At 41.3% G+C, this 24,137-nt stretch overlaps 2 protein-coding genes across 2 annotated transcripts in view; both read right to left on the minus strand.

The window, feature by feature from the left end:
- LOC111605673 (homeobox protein prospero) overlaps positions 1-7,289 on the minus strand; it is a 75,237-nt gene extending 67,948 nt beyond the window's left edge. The window contains exons 1-3 of the mRNA XM_023324341.2: positions 6,820-7,289; positions 5,347-5,703; positions 2,768-2,924 (exon numbers count right to left, since the gene is read on the minus strand). Coding sequence (XP_023180109.2) covers positions 2,768-2,924; positions 5,347-5,703; positions 6,820-7,289 — 984 coding nt within the window. The remainder of the gene's footprint in view (positions 1-2,767; positions 2,925-5,346; positions 5,704-6,819) is intronic.
- Positions 7,290-12,382: 5,093 nt separating this feature from the next.
- Positions 12,383-22,344, minus strand: LOC111592030 (probable E3 ubiquitin-protein ligase IRF2BPL). Its single transcript, XM_023304061.2, has 4 exons — positions 21,079-22,344; positions 13,443-13,532; positions 12,752-13,377; positions 12,383-12,662 (listed from the first exon to the last, which is right to left on the minus strand). The coding sequence occupies exons 1-4, from the start codon at positions 21,971-21,973 to the stop codon at positions 12,522-12,524; spliced, it is 1,752 nt and encodes a 583-aa protein (XP_023159829.1). The 5' UTR covers positions 21,974-22,344; the 3' UTR covers positions 12,383-12,521.
- Positions 22,345-24,137: the final 1,793 nt, after the last annotated feature.

The following is a 24,137-nucleotide window of genomic DNA, read 5'->3' on the forward strand; positions in this document are numbered from 1 at the left end:
GCGCTATATTAAGCGATTTTAGCTAAAGATTCTTTCCAAAACTTAAGCGAAATTGCAGCAGAGCTAATGTGCTTAAGCGTTCTACTTGAGATCCTCATGTCAGGTATATTAGACTGCAATTTGAAGTAAGTTTCAGTCATGTATTCAACAAATATGTAGCTGCTTTAGCAGCTCAGCTATGCTTAAACGAAACATGATCGATTTTAATCGATAGATACATGAAGTTATCGAAAGAGAGCAGTACCTGACTAGCATATAGAAATAAATTTATATTTAAGCTGAGTCTTCATATATAGGCTTAGTCTAAAGTATACGCTAGATTTATAAAATATATATACTAAGCTATATACGCCTTAACTGTTATATAGGGCAGCCAATGCAGGCGTCAAAGATAAACGATCTATGTGAATAGACTAAGTTAATCTGACTAGAAAAAGGCAAAAAAATAATATTTCATAGCATACTTTTAAGGGCGTGAGAAGCTAAATGGGGGAGTGGCATCTGCGGTTGGTTACAGAAGTTTGAGTTTGTGCATTTAGGTAACTACTTAAGCTGCCAAAGAAAATTCCAATGCCATTTGTCTTAGCCGGGCTGCTATGGCATTTTTACGCTGGCTGAGAAATCAAATTGACAGCGACAGGTGGGCCGATGTGGGTGGCTGTGGGCGGCACAGCGAAAAGTTGGCAGACACGTCTGCGGCAGGCACTTTGGCATGATTAGTGTCTGGCAGGTCGGACAAGACAGTTGCAGCTCAGGTGAGACATGGTATGTCAACCGTGTGACGCAGCGCACATAAATCTAAGCGAAGATGAAGCTGTTAATGTGACTGCGAGGCTGGCTCAGAATCTGTGAACTCTGCCCGCCATCGAGGGGGAAGCAACAATTTTTATTTATTTATAGCACGAAAAATGTCTTGAAAAAGGTGCAAATGCTGCACATGCAGGGGGCAGCTGCGCTGAGGCTGGTGTTATCGAGTCGGACAGCTGACAGACCTTGTTCGCCACGAGACGGAACACAAGTTGTGCCCAGACCGCAACAGCAGCAGCAGCACTTCAAAAACATTTCGTCTAACAAATGGATGTCTGTCAGTTGAGCTGTGGCCAGGGCACCGAGATCAGGGAGCGGCCAGAGCTGTCAATACGGGCCAGCGTCTGTCTGTCGGTTGGACGCTCGGTCTGCCACTGCAGCGAGAACTTTAAAAATTTGATGAGATTAGCACGAAGCAAGCTGCGGCTTCAGTCCTTGATAAGTGCTGCTGAGCCACAGGCCAAGAGGAACAGCCAACTTGCTTGAGATTTTATTGGAATTGCCAACAGTTTGGATTTTTATTCGCAATTCATTGTCTCCCTCCGTCTCTCTCTCTTTACTTAAACATGCATTAGCACTGGCTCTCATAACTTATGCTCCATAAGGTAAAGTTTTCTCTAGGTATAGATCAGAATCAATAGCGAGCTTGCCCTCTTGGACCTGCTCACTGATTAAAGATTTCAAATCCCCGCCACAGTCGTAGCTTATTTTAGTCGAAGTCGAGTCTCTCCTCTGTCTCTTCTTTACCTCTAGTCTCTTCCTTCCTCGCTCTCCCTCTCTTTCTAATGTGCTCTGTTTAAGCTTTCTGTTGCCCCTCTCTCTCCCCACTCCCTTGGCCCTCTCATTCTCTAAGCTATTGCCTTCTCCCTTCTTCACTCTCTCTGACTTTCTCTCCGTTAGTCTATCTCTCCTCTCTCTCTTATTTTCTCTATCACTTTCTCTCTTGTTCTCTATCCCTCTGCTCAGCTTTCAGCTTCTCTCCGCTTTCCACTGCCTCTCTTCTCTCCTTCTATTCTGACCTATCACTAACTTCCTTCTTCTGTCTCTACCTCTTTCTCCCTCTGCCTCAATGTATTTCCCTATCTTTCTATACTTATTATTCTATCTATCTCTATCTCTCTCTATTTGACTCTGTCTACCTTTTTCTCTATCTCTTTTTCTCTCTCTCTCTGTATCTCTATCTCCCTTTTTCCTTCTGCCTCGCTCGCTCTCTAGTTCTAGCTCTCTCTTCTTCTCCTCCCGTCTCCCCGTCTCTCCTTCTCTCACCTCTCTAAAGTCATTGCCCAAAAACGTATTTAACTTGATTATCAGCTGTGGCACATCGCCCACCCTCTCTCTCTCTCTCTATCTCTCTCGCTCACCGCCTTCCCCTATTCCGATAGACAGACACCTTCAGTAATGGCCGCCAGGATCTCGCAGGACTTGAGGGGCAAAATCAAATTCGACGCTCAATTAAAATTCAATTTGTTGCGCGCCATTAATTAGATTCCCATCCCTTCACACGAAACTTTCGGTTGAACAAGTTTCAGGACAGCGCCACCTGCGACAGATGCCACCCACTCAGACCGAGAGAGACGGAGAGCCCAGGCCACCAGGCCAAACTCTCAACATAATGCAATTTTTCTTCGAGCTGCTTCATTGAACTGCAGCTGGCCAACTGGGGGAGGGCTGGGCGCCAGAGGAAAGCTCTCTAATTAGAGGTGAGGCTGGGCGGGGTTTCAGGGTTGGGTCAGCTCTTCGACACTTCAATTAGTTGTAATCTATGCGCATAAAATTGCCAGCTAGATGGATGGCTCGCAGCAGCAGCAGCAGCAGCAGCATGCAACATGTGGCAAGGTAAGTCCAACAAATACGCATAAATTACGCCCAGCGGGAGATTTTCGCTTGTTTTTTTTTTTTTTATTCTATAATTGTTTAGACCCGACTAGTTCGTTGGCCTTTTGCACACAACTGTACTCACCTGCTTCTGCAATGTGTTAGAGAGCTCCTCGAGGCACTCCTTGCGCTCGAAGCGCTCGAACTTGAAGCTATTCGAACGATAGAGCTCGTTGTCCTCACGTCTACGATTGCGGCACAGCCGTCGCGTTATTATGTTTCCACTTCCACTCAAGCGAGGCCTATCCAAATAGAATAGAGCAAAAGAACTTTGATTGAGAGCTCATAGGTTATTGTTATCTGAGCAAAGGGGTAACCGCAAGCGTCTTTTGTGTGTGTGAACTTTTGTTGAACTTCGAGTAGTTTTCCACAGGCTCTCGGGAGAGACAGTAAGCTCTGAGTTTCAAATTTTAAATTGCTTTTAGCTTGTTTCCCTTCCGTGCATCTGTCGACTCGTCTGTCCCTTCGTCCATCCGTTCAGCTGTCCTTCCCTCCGCTCGCCCAGCTATGCATCAGTCTGTCTGTTCTACAGTTCCCTCCACTTCAAATGCCAAAAAATTACTCCAATTCTAATTAATTTTGAACTAGTTCTTATTCCACTCAAACGTCTTGTAGTTTCACTCTATAACTGAACTAGTTCACTTGCCTCAAGATAGGAGGAGTTATTAAAAAACAAACTTGAGTTCAACTTAAGCTAAATGGAACTAGTTCTTGTTCAATTTTAATTATTTCTAGCACTATACCTATCAATTCTGTTGAACTAGTTCATTTTCGACTTGAAATGCTGTAGTTTTTCTTCTGAACTAGTTATTTTAACAGTTTCAGTAACTCTACATTTTACAAAATCGAACTAGTTCTTTAACAGTAAGAGTCATTCCAAGAAACTTCTGCCATTTGGACTAGTTTTCTGTGCTGAACTTGTTCCTAATCTAAATAGAGCTAGTTCTTTTACTGAAACTACCTTTGTCCAAAATAACTATTTGAATAATTTGACGAAACTTCTACTTCTTAGCCCAAGTCTCTGTGCTGAACTAGTTCCTTTCAAGTTGAACTTGTGCCGACTACTCCAACAATTCTTGACTTAAGTAACTATGAGTATATGATTCTAACCTTAATCTGCGCCTCTGCACCTAGTCCACACCTTGCACCTTCTTTAATTATGGTATGCCCAAAGTTTTTAGCTTTGAGCTAGTTTTTTTCCTGAGAAGGAGGAGGAGGGCGAGGAGAGGGAGCAGGCGAAGGTAGGCAGTTAGTTTAGCTCTGTATCACACCATTGACTCTGTTGCTGTTGCTTGTCAGCAGAGGCCTAAAGTCGCCCCCAACTGCTCCTTGCTCCAGCTTCCAGTTTTGGCCAAAAAAGGCTTTTGGGGCTAACAGCAGCTGGCAAAGAAGCTCGTTAGGCCGGGCGCTTCATTAAAATTTGACACATTTGGGACGGAGGCCGTGTTGAAAGCGCAAAACAAAAATATAGAGATGAGGTGGAGGAGGAGGTGTAGGTGGAGTGCGAGTGGGAGGTGTAGGTGAAGAAGGTGGGGGAATTGGAGGTGGCGCTGGCTTGTCGACCTGGTGTCGGGTTAAAGCCGCAGCATTTAAAGTTGGCTAACACGGAAAATGTCGTCGACCCAGTTTTCCCCTTGCATTTGGGTTCATTCAACGAAATGACCCCGCCCACCCACGTCCTGCTGCCGCCCCTTGCCACACTTCAATGAAGCCAACTAACCGACTCACTCGACTCCATTCCGAGCAAAGTCTAGCAAGCAAAACTGATCGACTCAGAGTCACTCCCTAACCAAAAGGCACCCCTTTAAAATACCCTCTAGTCCGCTTTCAGGCAGACGATAGACATGCGGTTACCCTGTGTATGCATGACATCGAGTTATCCTATAAGAGGTCGGTTGGGCTTGGTCTGCCTTCATGATACCTAAAATTTGATTTGGTTGATATTTATACCTATCGATAACTTATCGATGTTCGAAGAACACTACCGAAAAGCTTAAACATATATTCAGTATGCACGTTCTACAAACTAAATACCAAAGGAAAGTACTTTAAATGTCAGAGTTCTACAAAGAAAAACATACCAATCGATAAATATTGAGTTATCGAAAAAGCAAAATAATTCTATTTACTTTTGGCATATCGAGACTTGATAGTCCTAGGATAGTCCTAGATGAAGCAATACAATATCTTAAAACAAAAGACTATTATCATATTACATCGCAATAACTTGGCGAATTTATCGATATTTATTGAAATATCCAAAAGACCTCTAATACCACTCCTGTAAGCTTGTAGCTAAGTAAACATATCTATATAAAGCGTAACTCGCTGTGAGTAGCTAAGAGATTTGCTCACACATAGACAAGCGGGAAGAAAGAGAAGTATCGATATTTATCGATATATGAGGGATTTGTAAAGTTAAAGTTATTGAAGTTTGTTGAAGTTACGAAGTCTGAGCATGAGCTTAACTACCCTGTGTACTCAATTGCGTTTGTTTAGAGGGTATAACAAAGAGCTTAAAAACTCAACGACGCCCAACAAAAGCCACAAGCAGCTGGAAAAGGCTCAAGTGTTGGCAACGCAGTTGCCCACTTGCAACGTGCAACTTGCAACTCGCAACTCCATTGCAAATGGGAAACATTTTGGGGAATGGCGTAAACTCACCCGCAGGGCTTGCAGTGCGTCATGTGCAGATCCCAGTTAAGGTGAAAGTTGAACATGCGCAGCTTAGCAACCGCCCGCTGCCTCAGCGAGATGTCCGGCGGCGTTGCAGCTGCTGCTTGTGCAACATTCGCTCCCCCAGCCAAACCTCCGACGCCGCCTGCACCGCCAGCTGCTGTCGGATTGGCCAGCACTGGCGCACGCTGTGCATTCGGGTACATCATAACGGTGCCACTAGGCGCTGAGCTGGCGAACAGACGCTGCGATGTGGAGACTGTGCCATGTCCATGGCCATGGCGGTAGTGCTGATGCTGGTGCTGGTGCTGGTGCTCCTTCAGCGTGTAGAAGCCGCCCGAGGAGCTGCAATAAGCAAATTTACAGATGAAGCTCATGTCAAATCTGTAGTCTAAAGCTCAAACGGAAAGTTAAGGCTAACAGGATTAATTTCGAAAGGAAATGTTAAGGCTAATGTTAAGGCTCATGTTACAGCTCATGATAAAGTAAAGCCTAAAGTTAAAGTTATGAAAACTGTGAGGTATTTAGCAATTCACAGCTAAAGCTCATGTTAAGCCTCATGTTAAAGTTAGGACTAAGAACTAATTAGCCAGTTATAGAACAAGCTAAGGTTTTTGGTAGCTTAGATCCTGTTACCGGACTTCACTTAGCTGAAGCGCTACTGGACTGATTGATAAGTCGTGTTACATGATTGATTTAACCATCAATCAGTGACTGATTGACTGACAAATTGCCAGGCTGAGTAACTGAGCAGCCCAATTAACGGAATCTATAATAAAGCGATTTTTATACTAACTTAAGCTGAGTAAGAGATTAAGATTGATTGACTGATTGATTCAGTCATGACTCAGACACTGAAAAATTCAAAGACTGATTGCTAGTCAGTAGCTTAAGAATTCATTGGCAGAGTAGTCAATTGATTGAAGAGTTGATTGGCTGATTGACTAGAGCAGTTAAGTATGCCATGATTGATTGAATTGATTGACCGTTTGGCATACTAATTAATTGACAGTCAATTAATTGTTGTATTGTCCAATAGACTGTTTGATTGACTGGTTAATTGATGGATAGACTGCTTGATTGATTGACTGATTGATGATATTGATTGACCTATAAACTAAACGATAAAGTGACTGTTAGTGCTTGACTTGTTCACTTAAAGATAGTCGAACTGTCGGATTTATTGACTTCATAGGTGCGTAATTTATTGACTGATCCATCTTTTAGTTAATTGATGTATTAACTGTTTGACTGATTCCGCTATAGTCGGCCTGACTAGCAAATTGATGAGCTCAATTGTTTGCTTGGCCAACTCTTTAACTGATTGGCTAACGGATGCAAACTATATATACTCTATGCATATATATATATATCTATATTCTATGTATATATATATATATGTATACTCTACTACTATACAGATAGATTGATTGAAATGTAGTTCAAGTGAACTTGACTTACGACATATTATCGCCGCCGGCATCTCCCACGCAGCTGGTAACGCTGGCCATGCCGCCGCTGCGTCGTGGTCGGCTCTTGCGTCGACGTCGACGTCGACGCTCCGATGAGGCGGTGCGCGTTTGCAGAACATGCTGGCTAAGCGATTTGTGGCAGTTCGATGGCGGCTGGCCGCTGCTGGCCAAACGACGGCCAGTCGCATTGCTGCCGCCGGCAGCGCCGCCGACGCCGACGCCAACGCCGGGCAGACCCTGAACAGCGACCACGAGCTGCGCATCACCAAAACCGCCCGCAGAGCTGATGGTGTCACTCGAATGTGGCGTTACGATGCCGGCAGCTGTGCCGGCAGCGCCGGTGGCAGCGGCTGCAGCGTTCGCCGGCTGTGTCTGGCTGTGGCCGTGCGACGGCTGCGACGGCGTTTGCGATTTGCTGTTGCGCAGGCTGTGATTCACTTTGCGCCACATGCGTTCCATTACGGGATTTGTTGTTGTTGTTTTTCCCCTTTTTTATCTATTTTTAGCTGATTCTTATAATTCCTATGCAATTTTTACTAACTACAAAGGAATGGGAGGAGTTTGGCGACTCTTCGGTAGTGGAAATTGTTGTTGTTGCTATCGTTGTTGTTGTTATAGTTGTATTGTTGCGAGGTGGCAGTGTTTTGTTTTGTTTGTTTTTTTTTTTTTTTTGTCAGCTCTGGCGCTGTATGCTGAGCAGCAGCCGCAACATGCCTGCAAAAACACACACTCTCTCTCACGCTCACACACAGGCACTCACACACACAGACGCACACAGGCACACACAAAAAGCTACTCAGCAGGAACTATGCATTGTTGTGGTTTATAGTGTTAGTTGTAGTTGTTGGTGTTGTTCTCTGTGGATAGCGGAAGCAGAAAACAAAGAGCATGAATTGAGTTTAACCAAACACACACGCACACATCCAAGTAACGCACTATATATAAATGAATGTATGTTGGTGTGTGTTGGTGAAAACTTTTGTCATGCACTTTTAGGTTAAGCACGCGCTTCACTCCTTTTGTTAAGTCGCGCCGTTGTTGTTGTTGTTCGCATTGCACTTGTGAATGAAAACGAATTGCAGAGAGCAATTGAGCGAGGCACACTCAAACTGACACACGCACACTATTTGCCTACATGCACTGCTGTATATTTGTTTTTTTTTTTCTAAATGGCAAAACTTGTTAAGTTTTCACTCGAAAAAAAAATTATATTTAAATAGCAGCAATCAGCAGCAGTGAAAAGCAACAGCGAGAACTATAACTGTAAAGATGAGAAACAAAGTGAAGACGGCGATGAAGGCTACGACAGCGACGACAGCGACGGCAGCGACGACGACACACATTTTACGTTTTGTGTAATTTTGCGTTAGTAATGAGCGGAGACCGGAGAGCGAAAATACACACACACATGCACATAAGCATAGACAAACACACACACACAGTCAGAAAGTAAAACAGGAGAGTTTAACGTTGGCGTTGGCAACCAAAGCGCCGCTTTTATTGACGCCAAGCTACTCTTGCTTGTTGTTATTGTTGTTGCTGCTGCTTACGTTTCTAGATTCCGTTAAAAGTTCTCTATGCGAACAGTGGTCTAAAGCTTAATAAATGGACAATTTGATCCCTTTGAGTTGAAATAGAATATATAAAACCATAAATATATCGAATGCATAGCTTTAATTTGTACGTTATCAAAGCCAAGAAAATAGCTGAAATTAAGTTTAACTTAAGACAGCAACTATAAAAATATAAAACGGTAAGCAAAGTTAAAATCCTATAAAAGTATGCTATAAATAATTTTAGTCAATTAGGAAATGCAGCTTAAGCGAACAAGAGCTAGAATGACTTTATATGACTAATTGCCAAAAGACTGTGTGACTTTCAATAACAAAAGCGAAAACGAAAAGAGCGTAAATTGACACTGAGCACCACTGTGCCTGCACAGACAGGAGCTGCCCAAGTGAACGCTCTCTCGTACTTTCTCTCTCTCTCTCTCTTTCGCTGCCGTGCGTGGGCGCAAGCCGTTGCCGTCTCCGTCTCTGTTGTTGTTGTTGTATCCTGCCACGTCCTGTGTATAACACAAACAATTTGTGCTTGACGCTGCAAGGGAATTCCCGATGAGAGAGCGCAATGGCAAAATCATCAATTGATACATTGATGAAAATCTATTTTCAATTGTTATTAACACTTTTCATTGTCAGCTTTTAGGCGCACACACACACGCACAAAGGCACCGGAAACGGAAGTGTTTGTCAATTTACATTATTTTTATTAATTTTTTCTCTTCGTTATCACAAACAACGAAATTCGCTGCGCCTTTTGTGGCCAGGAGCAGAGGCCTCTGCCCGTTTATTGGCAACGCGCACGCACAAATAAAGCAGCCACAGCGAGCGATGCTCAACACTGGCAGCGGCAGCGGCAGCGGCAGAGATAGAGGCAGCACCGCATTCCGTTACGCTCGCCTGTCATGCTCTCATGCTCACTCTCTATCTCTCTCTCGCTGCCTGACAGTGACGTTCTCTTTGCAAAATGTAAACATTGTTGATGCCGGGAATTTTTATAAACTAACTAAAAAACTGCAAAGCCATTGGCATAATTAACCAACATTTTTCGCTGTTTATTGTTTAATTTGCCAAAATTGGCCTTATTCTCAGCATCTATTTCTATTCGGCTATTATCGATAGCTGTACTATGGCAAAAGTATCGAATGATGCAAAGGGATATTTTAGGGACATTTCAGCGACATTTACTAGCTGGACATTTGCTGGCGCCCTCTGTTGTGTGGCAGAGCAAGCAATAACTACGATAGCTTCACGCTAGGTGGCGCCAGCCTGAAACGCCACTACTAAACTTGTGGCCATTTTTAAGAAAGCATTAGAAGGCGGGGGACCTTAAGCACAGTGAATCTTGACCTATAAATATTGATTAAAAATTATATTACACGCTTTTGATCGTTCATACTAGAATTTACACTCCCATCCCAGTTTCACATTAAAAGCACATATTTTTTTATATATTTTTATATTTAAGTTTGCTTTTTCTTGTTCATGTTTTTGTTTATAGTATTTTTAATTGTTTTGCCAGTTTGGCTGACATATGTATCAGCTTGATCGTAATCATTATCGTTATCGTTATCGTTATCGGTATCGTTATCTGTATCGTCTCTATCCACATGCTTTGCCTTAGGTGACACTTTTCATTCGATATACTTGGTATATGCGAGCCATACTTGTTCTTGTTATCGCTATCGTTTATCGATAAGTCGACATATGTTCTTCCATTTGCATGCCATATATGTATTTATATATATATATGCTATATATGATCTTGATCTGTTTAGTTTAGACATTTAGTTGACATCGAACATACACAAAAGGAATGTCTTAATACGATTTCTTTATTTTTGTTTCTGTTTTTTTTATGTTTTTTGGTGTTTTTCTTTTACGTTTTTCTTCTTAGATAAATTGTCTTTATAATCTGATAACTGTATCACTACGTTACACACACATCGAGACACACATCAAAAAGGAAATGTTATATTACTGTTATATGCTGTCTACTTTTCCACTCTCTTCTCCACTCTTTCTTCCTCCACTTCTTTCGTTCTCTTCTTTTTGCTCTTTCTTACTTACGCTTACAAAATGTTTATTTTGGCCTATTGCGCAATTTTACAAAGTTGAGATCTTCAAATTACAATTAGACGCAAACGCTCTCAATTGGGCAGCGTTGCCACCTAGTTGTAGTTTCTTCCTTTTTTTCTTTGCTACTTATCACAAAAAGTGTTGAAAACTAAATGAGAAAAAACTGAAACTGACGCTGAGACGGCAAAGACAGACACATTTGACAGTTAGCTGGAACGCTTGGAAGTGAGACAGCGAATGCCATACAAACTTGTTTACAGCTAATTTATGCATGTCTACATATATATAATGTAAATTCTTGTTTATGTATGGTTTCAATTCTTGCTTGGATTTTTGATTTAGTTTTAGTTTTATTTATTTAAAAAAAAAACATGTATTCAGCGCACCTAACCTCAAAAATGTTGCAAATCTTGTCATGTTGTGTGGCAACACTGTTTACAATTTTTTTATTTTTTTATTTAATTTTTCTTATTTTTTTTTTTATTTAATTTTTCTTATTTTTTTTATTTAATTTTTCTTATTTTTTTATTTTATTTTTCTTATTTTTTTTATTTATTTAATTTTTTTTTTTTCATTCTACAAAATTTTTTTTTTTTTTGTATTATTTTGTGGCAACTTTAGATTTTCTTGATGCTCGCTTTTTAGAGTTGGCATTTTACAACACAGTGTTGGTCCAGTGTTAGCAGTGGCCTTTTTTATTTATCATATCCTTTTCTTCCTCCACTTCTTCTACACGAAAATTCGCTCAAAATGCAGTGTTTTTTTCTGTTTCTTTGTATTTTTTTTTTTACAATTTTTGCTAGACAAAAAATGAAAACAGAAAATAAAAGAATTGTTGCATGCGCTGTTGCCACAACGAAATTTGGCAACATCGCATAATGAGTACCGTTAGCTGCCCATGCGATACAAAATTCACAAGTTTTCCTTTTTCGTTCTTCAGTTATAATTTTTTACGTATTTCGCCAATGAAATTTTCCTTCTGCATTTTTTTTTACCAATTTTCATTCTCTTGTTCAACATCAAATATATTTCTATTTATTATATATATAGATATATATATATATTTATATATATATATTTGTATTCCGTTTATGTGGTATGAATATTTACAATCTTTAGCATAAAAACTGTTTTTTTTTTTTTAATTAAATTAAAATTAGTGTAAAAAAAATATATTATAGTAGTTATACATTTATATATGTGTTGTGTGGTTAAGAAAAAAATAAATTAATAATTAGCACAAAAAAAAAATAAATTTAAGCTTAAAGAAATTTTTGTTTTTTACTCGTTCTTTTTTTTAAATAATTTTCATGCATTAACAACAAAAAATTAGCTTAACTTAAGTTAAATTTAAGTGTAAAAAAAAGTATGTATATATATATTTATATATATATATTACGTAATGCCTATCGAATTGTTGTTGCTTTCATTGTTTCAATTATTTAGTATTTTTGTTGTGTTTGCATTAATTCAATTTACTCTCTGCAGCTGCTTTTTTTTCTTCTTGTTGCTCTTTTTCACTTGGCTAAAAAATCCCCTTTTTGCGCTACAAAATTTCTTGTATTTGCGTGCTCTCTCGCTCTTTCGCTCGCTTCATCAAATTGTTTGGTGTTTTCTTTACTTTTAAAAGTTAAAGTTACAAATTTTTTTGGAACAAATTACATTTGTTTTCTGTTTTTGTTTCTTTTGTTGCTTATGCCTACAAATGTTGTGGTTGTTGTTGTTGGTCGTCATGGACAGTGTGCGACCGCCCGTTGTAACTGCGACGCCGGCGTCGCGGCCGACACAGAAAAAGATATTTTTTCTTTTTTTTTTTTTTTGTTGTCAACGCTCGCTCAATGTATAAATTGACATTCGTTTGTCGTCAAAGACAGACAGACATATGCATAGTTGTTAGAGAGCGAGCGAGACAGAGTCAAGAGAGTTGTGCAGCCGGTGATCGCCGAACAATATTAAAATTCCCCCTTCCGCTATCTCTCTCCCTGTTCGATGGTCACTGGCTGGCTCAAAAGTGCTCCAAAGCTCTGCGCAGCTTTTTACAATAAAATGGACATTAAGATTCGCGCTCCTTCTTCACCTTGACCTCCTCGCCCAATATTGTGGTAATTTCACCCTGCATGAAGGCCCACGGTATGGTGGAATTGGCCAGCGGACAACGTTCACCACTGGGGCAATACACCTCATTGCCCAAACCCTGCAAATGATTATGTGATGAAAAGAGATGGCATTAGTAAGAATATTGAGCTTAAGGAAGTATTGCTTTCTCTCTCTCACACTACTTACATTTTGTCGCTTGATGCTTTCGCGACTGCAGGGGAAGCAGAACTTGTGTATGTTCACCGATGGGCATTGGACAAAGTGCGTATCCTCCAGTCGCTCCTGGCATAGCGTGCACTTCAGTGTGGCATTCTGTGCCGCAGCCGCTGCTGCTGCAGCTGCTGAATTTGGCGCTGCACTGCTGCCGGGCGCACCGCTAATTCCAGCTGCACTGCCACTGCTACCGCTGCTGCTGCTGCTGCTCATGCCCGGCGTACCTTGACTGCCACTGCTGCCCGGGCCAGCGTTGACTGAGCCGCTACCATTGCTGCCACTCGGACCAATGGCACCGCCGCCGGCGCCGCTGCCATCGCCCGCAACAGCATTCGGATTGGGGGGCAGTGATGAGGGTCCAGTATTACCATTGCCAGATGCAGCGCCGCCGCCAGCGCTGCTGCAACTGCTCAGCTGTGAATTGCTCGGTCCGCCTGGTCCGCCGAGCGAGCCGGCGACTCCACCAGCGCCATTACCAGCGCCCAAACCGGCAGCAACGGCGGCCGCTTGCACTGAATTCGAGCCGCCAACTTCGCTGCTTGTGACCGTTGTGCTGGATACATGGCGAGAACCAGACGAGCGTCGACCCGACGAAGAGCCTACAGAAGAGAGAGAGACAGAGACAATAAGTTTCATTTTCGCTTCTATTTACAGTAAATCTTACCCGAGCTATTCGGCGAGTGGACACTGCGCGGAGGCATTGGCCCCGATGGCGGGCTCGATCCGTTGCGCCGACTGGCTGGAGACAAGTGTTCTGGAATAGAAAAATAAAGGATGAAGAAATGGAAAATAGATTAGAGCACGCATAAAATATTAAGAGAGAAAGAGAAAGAGAAAAATTGCGAAAATTTTCACTCTTACTTCAAACATGACAAAGCTTTCGCCTTTTACTAGGCAAGTAAGAAACAGAGCTTTTTTGTTCTGTCTATAGTCGGCAAAGAAAATGGAAAACAGAGGGTGTCGCTCGAGTAGTCATGTAAGTCTTCATAAAACAAGTGTTCTAGAAAATAACATAAATCTTGCGAGCGCTGTTCCTACAATTCTTTTATGCAAAGCACGCATAAGCACGCCCTCTGCTTACTGCGCAGTTTACGCACCGACTGAGCTTTTGGGCTTTAGTAGCTTCACCTAATTGTTGAATGCATTTTCTTAATGAAATTTGCTGAGCGCAATGATATCCAGATCTGTCTATTTGCCAAGTTACAAGTGTTTAGTAATTGAAATACTTCTGCCGGTGGTACATGCAGCCGCTGCGTAAGCCGACCGCGTGCTTCTGTACTTACATGAGTATGTGTGTACATGTATTGTCTGCTATACATACATATACATGTATGTATGTATGTATGTATGCTATAAATGAAGCCTGGAATGATTGAAATACTAGAGCTGCGCTGTGCAGAGTTCTAGCTGAGTATACCCTAGTCGGACACACCCGATTTCAGTATTCTAATTGAAGTGACAGTATATATATTTATATACATGTATAACATTTTGTTATAAAACAAAATTTTAATTAAAAATTTGTTAGCTTTACTGATACTTTACAGTACATAAAAATGGTACTAAATCCCCAAGCGAAATGCGAACATATACACACATCTGCATAGTACAAAACAGAGTATGTATGTCTACATGTAGATATGTATATGCATATGTCGACTTGCATAAACATGTTCGACATTTACTTAATGAAGGCTGCTTTCGATTTTAAAATACGAATGAATCAAAAAGGAAAACTAAATTAAATCATTTTCATTGCAAGATGCTTTTTTTCGTTCGTCTTTTTTGGCGCAATATTTGTAATTTTAGAACTTGGCACGAAACGCTTCACAGTTTACTCACACATACATGCCTAAGTGGCTTTGTATGCGTTGGCAACACAGCAACGACAACGTTTTCATTCACCAGCAGCGACAACAGCGGCAACGTGACGTCACAGCACACTGTGCAGGTTGCTGGCCCCACTGTGCCTCAGCGCAGCGCACGAACAACACAAAAACAACAATAGAATCTTCAACCAGCTGGTTTTCGCAAACGCGACGTCAGTTGGCAAAGTGCCAGTGCCAGTGCCAGGCAGCGAAACAAACGACACGAATTGAACGAAACAAGTTTTTGTTGCTGCTGCGCATACGTCACAAGGCAGCGACGCATGCAGAGCAGCAGCAGCGAACGAGTGGAGCATGCGACCGAGCGAGCTAGCAAACGTGCAGAATGCAGTTGGCAGTTGGCTGGGCCGGTTTTTTCTTCTCTCTCTATATATATATATATATATATATATATATATTATATATATATATATTTTTTTTTTGCCTTCTTTACTTTTTGTTTCTTCCTTTTCGTTTTCTGCAAGCATGCAACGCAAGACACGACGTTGAGACGTTTCGTGTATGTATACCAGATACGACAAAGCGTACACATACACATACACACACGCATACACATGCGCAAACATATTTGTAGTTTTGTTTTGACTGTTTGCTTTGGTTTTTTCGTCACGCAGCCGGCACGGCCGCCGCGTGACTTGCCGAGCGGCGGTCACGCCAATTAACATACACACAAACGAAATATATATGTATAAGATAAGTATATGTATGTATATATCTATATTTATATATATTAAATATGCATAGTTATGTGAGTATGTACGTGTGCACATGTACATACATGAGACATGCGCAAGACTTAACAGGCCGCAGTCGCGTCTCTATCCCGCTGCTCTGTTAACTGTTGCTGTTAAATTTTTTTTATTTTACTTTATTTTTTTTTAATGGGTTTCAACATATTCAACGCACGCGCACGCGTAGCCACAATTTACTTTTGCTGCCGATGATGATATTGAAAAGCTACAAAAAGAAGCAAAAAAAAACAACAACATCAAAAACAAGAGGCACGTTGGAATTGAGCTGGGCTTTAATTTGTATTCCTAGCTGGGCCGCGCACATTGCTCAAATGTCGACGACGCTGTCAGCGGCCGCACAGTGGGCTGCATACCAAGTGCTACTGTCTGCCCCGGGAGTGCTGTTATGTTTATTTATTGGAAACTGTTGCTGTGTTATTATTGTTGTTGCTTTTGCCTGTTCCTGCGCCACGTTGCTAAATTGGCAATCGCAATTTGGTGCGTTGGCGTTGGCGTCGGCGTCGTCGTCGTTGTCGCCGTCGCCGTCGCTATAGATGTCGACGTCGACATCAGCGTCGTGCGTGTGGCCTCACCAATAATGAAATGTGATTATTTATAGCATTTGTTTATATTTTGCACGAAAATGTGTAAAAATAATAATACATAAGAAGAAGAGAAACAATAAACAATGACAACATCAACGACAATAAATACAAGAGTAACATCAGTGTGAAAGTCGACGTAGGCGTCGCAGCATCGACATATGCACGCATGCAGCGCATCGCTGCCGTCTCCATTCAAAAAGAGCGTGTAAGAGAGCTGAGCTGAGTGAGCAGCGGGAAAATGTGCAAGCGCTATGTGCACAGTGAGTATGGGGCAATTTGTGTGTCTTTTTAAGATTTACAGAACAAATTTATTAATTTATTGTTTTTAATTATTACCAACATATTTTAAGTCTTATTATACATTTCTTTATATACACAATTTTATATATATATTGATTACATTGATTCGTCTGCAAACAATCAAGTTGTTTCAGTGTGAATGCAGCAGACAATCTGTTCTTCGACCCAATCTATTTTTAGCTGCAATTCTTTTATATTTCATTCTATTTTCTGCTGCTTTTGGCATCATATTTGCACACTATAGCGCAAACATGAATCATTTGTTAATTTTTAAACACAGAAAGAACTATTTGCCTATATTAGATGAATGAAAGACCACACCCAGCACATATATACAGATATAGTATATTTGTTTAGATTTTGAAGAATGTGTAGGATTGCCAAGATATTGTTTACGAAAAAGAAACATTTGTGCGTTGGGAATTACTAAATTTTTTTATTTAAAGTTGATTATTTCAAAATATGCCGTAAGATCTCTCCATTGATTTCCGCTGATAATAAGAGAAAGAAGACGAAGAAAAAGTCGTAATTAAAATAAACAAAAGATATGCCTAGAATAGAGCAGCACTTAAGTCGTGTGATCTGCCTCTATCTAGAAAACAAATACTAGCCATATATATATAAATATATATATACTAAACCATTCGCTATCAGTCATAGTTGGCCGCGGATAAGATAAGATTGTAGCCTCAATGAGGACCAGGCAATTACCTAGCGATAAGATAAGGGCCAAAAACAGCTGTGTGCATAAAACCCAACGAGCCAACCAACTTAAAAGCAAACGAAAGTGGAGCCATGATATATATATATACACAAAATAAAGTAATATAAGTGGAACATGAATACATATATATTATATAAATAGCATGAGAGGCATAACATTTATCGCAAGGGAGCTCTCTTAAGAGCTTTACTCATGAGCGTCTTATCTGCTAAGTAAATGCTTAACCCAAAACAGCTTGGGAATTACAAAGGAAACACTTGAAAATCTAAAATCTATAGCAAATATTGCAACATTTGAATAAAGATTGCAAATTATGACAAGATTATCATTTATGATATTTGTATTTACTTTTTACCAAATGCTATTCGTATAAGTCTGGCCTAATAGCAAATTATATAACTATTTCACTCTCCTATTAGATAAGTCTGAACCATGGAATCGATAAATCATTGATAATGCAGTACTTAATCTAAATTATCCAACCGCTAACACTTCTTTATTGATTATATCTCTGCCCCTGCATACATCATAAATATATTTTTACACACTTACTTTCACAACCACTGTACCTGCTTATCTGTACCACTGTTCAACTGATAAGCACTACTAGCTGATAGAACATTAGATAAGATATGTCAACGCCGCATGATACCCTATTTTATTGTTTCGCTTATCACTGAGGCATGTGCTTGCGACTAACCGAAAAAAAATATTAATTTATTTTTTTTTCCCCTTGATTTATGCACCCAAAACATTGTCGCTTTCATTCACACGTATTATACGCGGTTGTAGTGGTTGGTCACACTGTGCACTGATGCATCTAATCAGCAGAGCTAGCGTCGTCGACAGCGATGTTGCCTAGGTTCATGCACGCATACACGGACCCACACATACACATTTGCATGAGCTCTCATTGCAGTATCTCTCTGCCCGTCGCTGTTCACGTGTTAACGGTAAAAGTGCTGCTCTGCATGCTGATGATGAGATGCTTCTGATTGATAGAGAGCATGCTTAATTATTGTATAGGGCAGACAGAGAAAGACAGAGTGAAAAAGTGAAGCGTGTGTACAATGAAATATTTGTGACTAACGCGCACATTGGAATGGTCACAAATGCCTGCTCTCTCAATGCAAGCTGCAAATGCACTGAATGAAGACGGAAAACTGCGAGAGCGAGAGAGAGAGAGAAGTGGGCGGGCAGGAACAGTCAACTCGCACGTTCTATGCGTGCGCCTAAATATTTGTGTATGTATACACGCATGTATGCATTATGTGCTGCGTTGTAAAAGCTGATGCTGTTGATGAATACATATTTACATATATGTATATGTAATATTATTATGCAGCGTTATTGTGTATGTACATTAAATTGTATTTTTAGCACACACGCACACACACAGAATTTGGTAATGAAACACTAATACATACATGTATAATATATATACAAAGCGCAAACGTAACGTAAATACAAGTAATAGGCAATAAATGCCCGCAGCAAAGTAAAATGAAAAAGAACTAAAATCAACAAGAAACATACATATGTACGTATATATGTTTGTACATACAAACAAAATCACGCACAGTGATGTCAATTAGATTTGCAGTACTTTAAAAATATACAAAACAAATATTGACATGCCACACACAAAGTTATGTTAAGTTAAAATAAGCTTATTCATTACATATTTTTTTCCAACCCATCATTCGTTACAATTAATATTTCTGCTGAACTATAGCGATCATCAATGGAAATACGCTTGGGCCCACTGTGTAGCGGCAGATGACGGCATCGGCATGCGCGAAAAATTCTCATTTTGTTTTTATTTCTATTTGGTGAGTATTTGGGCATGTATGCGCATTTGTACATGGATACATATATATAAATACGTATGTACATATGTATTGTATATCAGTATGAGTATGTATGTACGATAAACGTTGCTGTTGCAGTCCGTTCCGTATACTAACTAAAAATTTTATCTACACTGTTTGCTGTTCTGCGTATGCGCGCGTATCTGTGAGAATGTGTGTGTGTGCAACTTGTTATCGCATAGCGTAAAACAGCAAAGAAGAAGAAATAAAAACCAAAACAAGTTTAATGACGTTTTGCGCGCGCACACACTCACACGCACATAAAAGAATAAGAAAAAAAAAAACAAAAGAAGAAAAAACAACACATAAACGTAGAGAACACAGCAGTAAATCGAAAAACCCGTTTAGCCCAGGCATCAGCAACAGCGAGAGAGCGAGAGAGGCACAGTTACAGCAGCAACAGCAACGGCAGAGCTTTGGAACGTAAGAGAGAGAGACACAGTTACACAGCTCAGCCCAGCTCAGTTCAGCAGCATCGTAGCGACGTTGACTTTTTGCACGTCTGTTTTTATTACATTTTTTCGGGTCGCGTAGCGTCCTTTCGGGTTACGTGTAGCCGAATCCGAGTTGTGTATGCATACATATGTATATACAATATATATATATTTATATATATTATACATATGTATTTCTGTGAATGCCTGTTATGTATTTTAGCTTTTTGGATGTGCGCATGACAAGCAGCAAATGCCTTTTTATGGCAAGGGTTGGCAGCACCAAAAGGTGCCGCTGGTGTCAATGAGGGTTGCGCCGTTGTCGTTGTCTTATTGCAAAATGCGTGCAACTCTGTCTGTGTGGGTGTATGTGTCGGAGTGCTTGAGTGTGTACGTGACATGTTGTTGCGTCCAAAGAGACAACCAAATTAGTTAAATAAATGTAATTTTTTTAGTTGTTCGGTTTGTTTCTATTTCTCTCTTTGTCACTCTCGCTCTCTCTCCCTTCCATTTGCCCATGCACTTGGCACTTGATTCCTTCCAAGCTTAACATATGTATGTGTGCTTTACACACACGCATATACACAGTATTTGTTGTGACCCAGCGCCTGGAAGAGCTCATGCGTTCCAAAAAGCTGCGTCAGGGCTACCCACCAACTGCAATAGCTGCAGCAGCAGCAGCAGCGGCAGCAGAATTAGCTCAGCGATTGCGACTCTGGCCGATAAGCGTCAGCGACGGCGGCGGCGACATGCTGATAACATGTTCATAGTATATAAATATATATATAGCCAACTGTTCCGTTATCTAATCTGCTGTTGGCGACGCTGAGCTGCGCTGCCAACGCTGCCAGTTATCAGCCAATAGTCGCTGGTGCTCGACTGATAAGCACAACTTATTTCTTCCTATCTGCTATCTCTTCCTGTGCCCCCACTCACTCTCTCTCTCTTTGTGTCTCACTCTCCCTCGAGCCTAGGCTGTCTGGCTGGCTGTCTGTCTGTCTCTCTCTCTCTCTCTCTGTCTCGCTTTCGTTCTGATAAGCGACAATCACGCTCGTTCACTCGTTTTGGGATTTTGTGTGCCAGTTCGCAGCGACGCTTATCTTCCAATAGCACTCACACATGCAGACATACGTATACATGTGTGTGAATGTGTATACACGGAATCGAAGCTTTTGCATGTTTCACGATGCTCATTGGAAACCTTTTGAAAGATGTTAAAATTAAAATTGAAATCGGAGCTGAAGACATATGTTTATTAATATAGATACACACATATATATATAGATTGTATAGAATTATGTGTAAATAAAGCTGTTTTCGTTCCACTGATATTTGTGGTAGAGTTTTACAGGATATTGCGTAGTCGTTGCTTACTAACTTCATAAAGTACAGTTGTCAATTTAAACAGACACGAGCATAGGTACTAACACCATATACCAAATTGATAAATTGAAATTCAACTTTTCAGCAAATTTGTCAGTGTTTTACAGGGTATTCCGTAGTCGCCTCCTGCATACTACAGTGGACAATTCAATATAGCTACTGAACGTACCTATTTGAGTTAAATTTTCAAACAATTAGGGTACAGGGTATGGCATAGTCGTTGCCTAATTGTCATTTGCTATTTCCGTTTGGATATCAAATAAATTGCAAAGGACATTTCGGCTTAGTTTTAGTTGCAACTGTTTTACAGGGTATTCTGCTAGCCACTGCTCTTTAGTAGCTAAAGAGAGTCGCAGAAGAACTTACCGGCTGCCTTGAAGGTCGACGCATCGAAGCTGGGCGCCCGCACCGGCTGCTGCTTGTCTCGCAAGTTGTGCTGCCGCTCGGGCACGTAGCTGACCGCTGGCAGCGATTCGCCTCGTGTCAAGGGCGGCCGCACGCCGTTTGGATCGTCGAGCGCACTGCGCTTAACGCTGGATGGGCCGACGCCGACGCTGCTGCTGCCGGCAGCGAGATCGGCAACGCTGACGCCGACGCCAACATGCGATGGGCCGTGCGATTGCTGTTGCGATTCGATGTCCACATCCTCGGAGGGCGGACGCTTCAAGTTAGCAGAGAGGGCAGGCAGCAGAGCTGAGCCGCTGCCAACGGGTGGCTGCTGTTGCTGTGTAACGGGACCAGGTCCAGGTCCGGCACGCTGTCCGGCTGTGGGCGGCATATGGTGGGGCGTCATATGTGAGATGCGCACCGGTCGCACATCCGGTGCCGATTCCAATTTAACGGGAAAATCCATAACGCCGCTACTCTGCTGCTGCTGCGGTGGCGGCGGCGGTGGACCAATGCGCGGCATTTGATAAGCGGCCGCAACAGCATGATGATGTGATAGCGATAACGGCCCTGGACCGCCAGCTGTCGATGTGCTCGGTGCGCCACGATGCTGTGGACCGCCGCTCAGCTGCTGTTGTTGCAGACTCTGCTGCTGCTGCAGCACGACAACTTCGCCGTTCTCATGTGCTCGCTTGCTGCTGGGGTGCAAGCGCTTCATCTGCCTGGCCGCATCGAGCACCACCTCGATGCGATCGGCGCCCTCATAGTTGACGCAGCCGCGGCACACGGCCTCAGAGAAATCATTGATCATGGCCCATGGCATGCGGGGTAGATCGCAAAGGTAGCAATGTTGCCTTTTTGTTTGCAGCGACATGTTGTTGGGGTGGGTGGGGGTGATTGTATTTATATTTGTATATTGTATATTTGTATTTGTAGTAGTTCAACTGGAAGTCGAATGGAATGCACTGCTGCGGCGGCGACGACGACGTCGACTGCGGCTGCTGCGACCCAAATTTACGCGCGCAACTCGACCCACTTTTTGGCGTCAGCGTCGCTGCGCGCACACATGCACAAAAACACAAACACGCACACGTACACACATGCACATACACACGGAGTAGAAGAAACGAGAATTGGTTTTCTGTTAAGCGTTTGATTAATTGTGCGCCGATAACAAATATCGATAATTGTTTAACAATGGCGCCGCTTGCTGCTGCTGTTGAGTTTGTTGTTGTTGTTGTTTTTGTTGTACCGGCGATTTGTTGTCGTTTTTATCATTGCGTTGCGGCATTTTATATATATATAAATATATATATATATTTATATATGTTAATTATTTTTTATAAATTTGTTTAAAGCACAGAGAATATATATTCTTGTTCAGCACGACTAGCTGACACGCTATAGCCATGTCCGTCTGCAAAACTTGTTTTTAATTTTTTTTCTTATTCTTTTATCTGCTGCTGTTAGCGTCTTGCGCTTTGTTATTGATTTTCGTTGCTGCACACACACACATGACAAGCAAAAAAATAAAAAAAAAATTATTTATTTATTTCTTCCGTACACTGTCAAAAAAATAGTTAGATTGTTTTTAAATATTATTTTTTCTATTGCGCTGCGGCGCACGCACACACAAATACGCAGCTGCACATGTATGTATGCACGTATTATACACACACGTACGCTCTACGATTTTTTGTACGTCTTTGTCGCCTGCACAAAATACACACATACACAGAGACACGCATACACAGAGCGCACAGCAGAGACACGTACCGAGCGACGCTCAATATGTACGGGCAACACCGAAGAATGTTTAGCGTAAGCGTAACTTGACGCGGCAACGTTCGGCTACAGAATGATGAAAATGAGCGGTGCGCAAAGCAAAAGCAGCGTAAAGCAAAACCAAACAAAAAGAAGAAAAAAACAGGCACGTCAAATAGTCAGCAGCACTAGCGACCCAATGGTAAATGCGCACATATATACAAACAAACGTGCATAGGTCATGCAGCAAGCCAATGCAGCAGGGATGCTTACACTCACTCACACACAAATATATATATTTATATATTTCTATATATGTATATACATATATACATGAAAATTAACAATTGGATATTATATATTGACATTACACGGTGTAAACATTTTTAAGTTAGTGGTAAAATAGTATAACATATATTCATATTGTATATATTATTAAATTGTATATATATTGTATGCAAGTATTTCAATGCATAAGACAAATAAATATTTTTTATGCGATAATATCAATAACACTAACTTGTTTTTTAATTTTTTTTTATATTACAAATGAGCTTTAAGAATTTAGTCATTCCGATCTTACTATTACCATGCACATAGTATTACCTTATTTCATAAATCCCAATTGGCAATTGGGCTGTTTGCCGTTTACTATTGTACACATTTTTGAGTTCATGCGCGCACGCTGTCGCTCTCATATGTATGCGTGTGCCTTTTGGCGCATACACACTCTAACAGATGTGTATTTACTTCTACAGTGTGAGCTCTACACATAAAAACAGTCTACACATCGGATGTCCGTGTTCTGAAGCAACTTATTCATAGCTATTGCGTGTCGTGCAAGCGAGACATCACTGTATCACATACATCCACATACTTCCATGTATATGTGTGTATGACGCGATTCATATATATACACTAAAAACATACACACATACAACAGTTGTGCGTCGCGTACGTGCGAGCACGTCATAAGCAAAAGCAAAACCCAAAGCAAGGCGCTGACGACGCTGTGACGACGGGGCATGGCAATGGGTACGTCGTGCAAAAGGGGCGCGTTTGGTGTTGGGGGTTGAAACGAGAGCAGCGACCATTGCTCCAGTACACTAGCGTTGCGTGTATGTATACCATGTGTACAGGGGAACATACTTACATATATTCACATATCCATGAGTGTATACATATGTAAATGTACATGGGCAAGCGTATACATACGAAATTGTGGCACAATACATGCTACATACAAACGTTCGTGTATCGATACACAAATGTAG

The sequence above is a fragment of the Drosophila hydei genome, unplaced genomic scaffold, assembly GCF_003285905.1.
Source record: "Drosophila hydei strain 15085-1641.00,03,60 unplaced genomic scaffold, DhydRS2 tig00000237-arrow-arrow-pilon, whole genome shotgun sequence".
In the NCBI taxonomy this organism is placed as follows: domain Eukaryota; kingdom Metazoa; phylum Arthropoda; class Insecta; order Diptera; family Drosophilidae; genus Drosophila; species Drosophila hydei.